This window comes from Gavialis gangeticus, unplaced genomic scaffold (genome assembly GCF_001723915.1).
Source record: "Gavialis gangeticus isolate Ggan-Ray unplaced genomic scaffold, GavGan_comp1, whole genome shotgun sequence".
Classification (NCBI taxonomy): Eukaryota; Metazoa; Chordata; order Crocodylia; family Gavialidae; genus Gavialis; species Gavialis gangeticus.
In genome coordinates, this window is record NW_017728995.1 from 31,722,919 (window position 1) to 31,728,749 (window position 5,831).

General features: G+C 54.3%; 1 protein-coding gene and 1 long non-coding RNA gene across 3 annotated transcripts in view; both read right to left on the reverse strand.

Annotated features, from left to right (window-relative positions):
• LOC109288090 overlaps window positions 1-58 on the reverse strand; it is a 14,626-nt gene extending 14,568 nt beyond the window's left edge. The window contains exon 1 of the long non-coding RNA XR_002095060.1: window positions 17-58. This is a non-coding gene — a long non-coding RNA (uncharacterized LOC109288090). The remainder of the gene's footprint in view (window positions 1-16) is intronic.
• A 1,826-nt stretch (window positions 59-1,884) lies between these two features.
• The window catches only part of TFRC (transferrin receptor), a 26,110-nt gene continuing 22,163 nt past the window's right edge, over window positions 1,885-5,831 (reverse strand). For both annotated transcript variants that reach the window (XM_019503458.1, XM_019503457.1), the window contains 2 exons: window positions 5,397-5,537; window positions 1,885-4,999 (listed from right to left, as the gene is read on the reverse strand). In XM_019503458.1, the coding sequence (XP_019359003.1) occupies window positions 4,757-4,999; window positions 5,397-5,537 (384 nt within the window). In that variant the 3' untranslated portion in view covers window positions 1,885-4,756. The remainder of the gene's footprint in view (window positions 5,000-5,396; window positions 5,538-5,831) is intronic.

A 5,831-nucleotide genomic window follows, 5' to 3' on the forward strand; every position in this document is an offset into this window, starting at 1 on the left:
CCCCCACCCGCTGCACCTGGCCGCGCCGCGCTGCCCTCCCCGCCGGGCCGTCCCAGGCTGCCCCGCGCAGGCGCAGTGCGGCCCGACCCGCTCTTAAAGGGCCAGGAGCTCTCCTGGCCGGGGTGGGGGGGGGCGGTTTGGAACGCGCGCCGCGGCGCAGCGCACGTGTGTCCGCTAACGCGGGTTAGGCGCCGGGCCCCTGCCAGGCCTAGACTGCACCCTAGGAGGGAGCAGCCCCCAGGGCAGGTGCATGCACCAGGCCTTGGGGCACTGGCGTTGAGCCTCTTGTGTGGGTGCAGCCAGCCATCAAGACCCCGAGATGATGCCTTCACCTTGACCTTGGGGCAGGTGCCGGGGGCACTGTTTTCGCTGCTATGGGACCTAAAGGAGGGCACGTGAATTACTGCACCAGCAGGCCGGGGCATCCTGGCCCTGCAGGCTAACAGCACAGGGTCTCGAGGCGGGCAAGCGGCTGAGCTGGGCTCTGGGTCAGACACCCCCTCACTGCCAAGGAAACAGGGAGGACAAGGGGTATGGAGGAAGACACTGATGAGGCCAAGGCCTGCTCCACTGAGAGAAGAGATGCCCGATCAGGGGCTTGAGAAGGGCCTGCAACATACTCAGCAGTGAAGACAAGGTGTGTCGAGATCATTGACTCTTGCAGTGCAAGGGTGAGGGGTCACAGCACAAAACCAGCGGGCCGTCAGTTTACAGGAAACACCCAGCGTGGCATTAAAGGGTGGGACTCGTGGCCAGCAGCTGTGGTGGAAGCTAAGACTTCAGCCAGATTCACCAAGGGGGTGGACACGTGTTTGGAGGAAAGGGGCATTAGGAGCTATTGAGCAGGGGAATGAGGGGCAAGGCCTCTGACTGAGGCCATCCCAGACCTTAAATGCTGGAAGCTGCAAGTGGGAGTGGAACAGGGAGGAAAACCCTGGTCTCTCCCTTCGAGACCCCCATGTGACACACCAGCCCGGGGGCAAGATGGACCTGTGGTCTAACCCAGTTGGTGACCCCCGTCTTACCCACATCCAGAGCGCCTGGGTCCTCCTCGCTGCGTCCGGCCTCTCCTCGCACAGGAGCAGCAGGCCCAGCCCTGCCACGTCGGCCCACGCAAACATTCACCTGCACATCCCAGCTCTCACAGGCTTCAGCTAATCCGCCCCAGGGCTTCCCCGCCCTCCCAGGCAGAGAATCTGCCTTAATACCTCCCCTGCAGCCCTTCAGGCCCTGTCAAGCGCTGGCTCCTTGGAGAAGATCCGTACCATGCTTAGGTACAGCACCTGGCACAACAGGCCATGGGGATGCTCTCCCATGGTTGCAGGGGCTAGTGCAGTGCTAACGACTGTGGCAGGCTGCAGTGCAGTTTTATTAAGCTGCCGCAAGGCCAAGATTCACACTGCTGTGCGGCTTCCCACCCTCCGGGGCCGTGGCAATGAGGAAGGCCGTTTGGCTCCCAGCGTGTTCCTGCCTCAGTGCATCTGTGACAGGCAGGTGCCTGCAGCTGCACGTTCATCACCTCGCCTGCAGCCGAGCCAGCCCCAGACAGGGCTGCAGAGGCTGGCAATGCAATTGCAGAGAGAGCTGTTTTTCGCCTTTCGCCCAGGTTGGCTGCATTAGCTGCTCGCTGGCCGACTTGGGACCAAGCAGCCTCGGGTCTATCCGTTGGGACGTTGGTACTGTTGTTATATAGCCCACGGAGCAGAAAAACAGTTTGAGTGTAGGATTCACTGAGCTGGGAGACCTACTCCAGCAAGGGCGGGGCAGCTGCATGGGAAGGATCAACACCAGCATCCAGGCTGACCGCGAGGAGGTCTTCTCCGAGGAGGGGGCATTTTCAGAGGGCTGAGGCTGTTCTCAGGGACAGAGACACGGCACCAGGTAGAAGCGTTCACACGTGATGTTTATTGAACAGACCCCAGCTAAGTACCCCGTGCCAAATCTCAGCACCAGGGAGGAAGGCCTGCTGAAGACAAGCAGCCTCCACTTCATTCCTGCCCATTACAAAGCATAATGAACACACAAAGTTTTGACACCAAGGAAATGCATGCAAGTGCTACGGCGAGGCCTTGCCCACAGGACAGCATTCACACCTGCTAAGTGCGACTGGGAGTGGAGGGCACCACTGGAAAGCAGCGGCAAACCAGGCGGTTACATGCATCAAGGCTAAGGCAGTCATGGCTACCACCATGCAGTGGAGGACCCAGACAAATGCATGTGCCTTCCACAGTGGCCAGGAGTTCCTACCCCTTTCAGCAAACAAGGTTATTTGGGTTTGCATTTAATAAAAGAGATCACATGTACCCAAATAACCTTGCCTGCCTATGTCCTTAGACCAACACAGCTACAATCAACACCCCCAAGCCCCTTTCAGCTACACTTATGGGGGCTACATGGGTTTTGCCCTCCAATGCCGAGACGTTTTCTTTCTGCCATTCCTTATGCTGGTTCCCTGAGACCAGACCTGGCCAAGATCTGCAGCTTCACAAGTAGTCACAAAAAGAACTGATTCAACCACCACCTTGTCTTAGAAAGAGGCAGACCTCTTGACAGGGTGCATTCCTGGCTGTAAGCTGGTCTGATGGGCCAGGAAGGTACCGATACATACAGACGTACGGGTTAGAAACCACAGACCTTCCCATCATGTTGATTTTTCCCAGGGAAGAGAACTGGGAGGCTCCATTTCACAAAGCAACCTGCTTCCTGAGATTACCCATTAGGCTTTAAATTTCAGCAGTACCTATTTCTGCAGAGCCCTTCCAACAGCAAAGCTGCCACTACTCCCCGCACCCAACTAAGCACATTTATTGCAAGACAGTTCACTAAATCATACAGCCCTAAAGAAAAAAAAGCCTTAACAACTCTAAAAACATTTAAACCCTAGTCATGCGACCACCTAGAGGGAATCACTTCAAGACAGCACAACTACGGGGAACAGCTAAGCCTACAACAGAGTGGGTCGAATTTAATACCTGCACCACCACAAGGAGAGTGAAAGACAATGATTGCAGGGAATTGATACCTGTTAGATACTAACCATCAAGCTTGGTAGATGTCACTGCATGAGAAGCATAGAACGATTATGGGAAACACTGTCCCCGATAATGACATACACCCTTAGTGCAACATATGGAGATCACTGCCTCCGATATAACACCGTGGTAGGCAAAAACTACCTTGTTCTTTATCCATTATGGAAGACACTGCTCCCGATAATGTCAGTTAGGTTCTCCCGAGACATTAGGTACTGGAATTTTTGCAATGAAGCCGCTTAAGAACAGCCTGACCTTGCAGTCCGAGTCTGGATTTGATTCCATCAGAGCTCCGGAGGAATTTGGAAAGATGCATTTAATGCCTTTAATGGAAGGAGCATCATCTGCCAAGCTCTGCCTGCTATAGTCAATTTAGCAAGCTGCATGTGTTGTACGTCACAGCAGTCAGCAGAAGCAAGGAGAGCGCTCCAACCAGGCCTCCTAGCAGATGAGCCCGATTCCTTGTCCCATTTTAGTCTGCATCATGCATTTCAGGGGGTCGCTGAAGACCCAAAGCATCTGGACCCCTGGATGATGCTCAAGTCTTAGGACTGCTTCCAGGTGCATTATAGCATGTTCCTTTGGGCACAGAAAGCTGGTCTGTCAATTAGCTTTCCGCCAGATGCTTCGTTGTTGAGAGTCTGACTGCAAAATTCCAGTACTATGTTCGATTTAATAGCAGATGCTGCTTTATTCAAAAACGACAGTATAACTGTCATAATTATGGAAGGCACTGCTTCCGATAATTATCTTCTATAAAAAAACCAATCAAACCCCATTTATAGTGAACTCTGTCACTGATAAATAAATAAAAACACAAATAAATATCTCAGTGCCAAACGAGTGCCCTCCTGAGAGTTTTCCCAACATTTTGGCCAATGATTTGGCTAGCAAGACATTCTGGGTTTTAAGAGAGGCCTCAAAAGCAACAGGGTCTGAAGTGCCCCTTATAGCCATCCCAAACTCTGGTTACTAGGGGACCTTTTATTTTTATTCAGAAGACCAAGTGGGAACATGTAAGGGGCATAAGATAAATCTTTGGCTCATCTTCCCCTTGGGACCCAGAGCTTTGGGAAGAGGAACATGGTCTTGAGTCTTGTCTTCTCAGGGCAGCCAAGATGTTTCTGCCCAGTCACCCAGAGAATCAGGATAGCTGGGCACTTCAGAGCCTGCTGACAGCCAGTCAAGGGCTACTGCGGTGTGAGCCTGCAACGGAGCCAAGTCATTTTGTTTCCCCTCCAGGCCCCCCGCTCCTAGGAGCAGGGGACCTGGAAGTGCTCAGGGTACCTCAAATTATGACACACACTGCCCGTTTCTCCAAGGTGGAGGCCAACATTCAAGAGTCAGGCAGACCCAGGTACATCCCCTGAAGAGGCACCTGCTTCGTTTCAGATGGGAATTCAGTGTCAGCCATGCTCGACTAGCAGCCGAAGCCATCTGTCCTCAAGTGTGAGGTGAGGCAGCACCAAGCGGCGTGTTTAAGTGGGCTAGAACCAGGGGGGAGCTGTGTTTGTTCAAGGGAAGACCAAATTGGATGGGGGATGCGCCAACTGCCGCTTGAGCGCTGCCTCTTGGGGATTTGTCAGGATGAGACCGAAATTGAAAGGGCAACTTGGGTCAAATTTAGTGTTCCCCCCATCACCCCCTCCGAGATTTAGGGTAGGTATTTCAGTGCTGCTTCAAGGGAGGGGGCTGCCTGGTTTCTGCACCTCAGCACCACGCGCTCAGAGCTCGTTGTCTGTGTTCCATACGTCACCGGACAAGGCACTGCCAGCCTCCTTAATCGTCCACGTTGCCATGGCCAGCTGGTTCCTGAACAGGTCCTGGTCAAAGGCACTTTTGTTGGTCTTCAGGAGGCTCAGGTGGTCCAGCAGGGCCTGCAGGGTGTAGGGGCCGGAGCCAAAGAAGATGTGCCGCAGCGGCTTGTCCCTCGGAGAGATGAAGGGGGACAGGAAGTCGTACTCCACCTGAAGGAGAGCAACAGGGAGGAGTTCAGAGCAGCTCTCGCATCAAGGCAAGAACAAGCCAGCAGTCACCCAGGCGGTAGGGATGCAGCCTATGCCAGCAGCTAGTCCAGGAGTTCCTGGCTACACCTAGACTTGTCACTAGAGGAGGACGGCTGCGACCAGCATGTGGACAGACAGCGTCTTGAGACAGACCTGAACAAGCTGTCATGGCAGTTTAACAGCCACGCAGGGTCCAGGAGATCTGTATCGCTTTCTCCAGGACTGGGTCAAACCAGACTTGCTGCAATGCCCCCGGCACTGGGTCGCAGCACACAGAGCCAGCCCTTGGCGGGAGGGGGAAGGCTGTGGAGGAAAGCATGAAGCTGTCTGCCTGCACACCCACCTGAGGATCACTCACCTTCATGATCCGGTCGTTGCTGGCTCGGCAAAGGAGCTTGTTGGTTAAGTCGCTGTTTCTCAAGTCTCTCTTCAGGGCATCCACAGCTCTCTCAAAGGCCCCGCGGGCTGAAAATATCCACTGCAAGGTCAGGCCCATTCTCTGGCAGGGAAGAGCAGTGCCGTGATCACCAACTGGGTTGCTTAGCATGCATTTTGCAGGAGGCTTGGTTTATTGCAACTCCAATGCAAGCCCGTGACTATAGCTTTGGAAAAAAAACAGTTGCCGGCAGCATCCTCCTGAAGCCCTGCTAGTCACGGCAAGTGGCAACCCAACTCCCACAAACCAGCACCTGCTGAGGCGCAACAGCACTTGGCACAGGCAGGCTGGACATGCTCCACCACGACCACCAACACAGGTCCCATTTCACAACAGGACACCAAGTTCACAACTTCC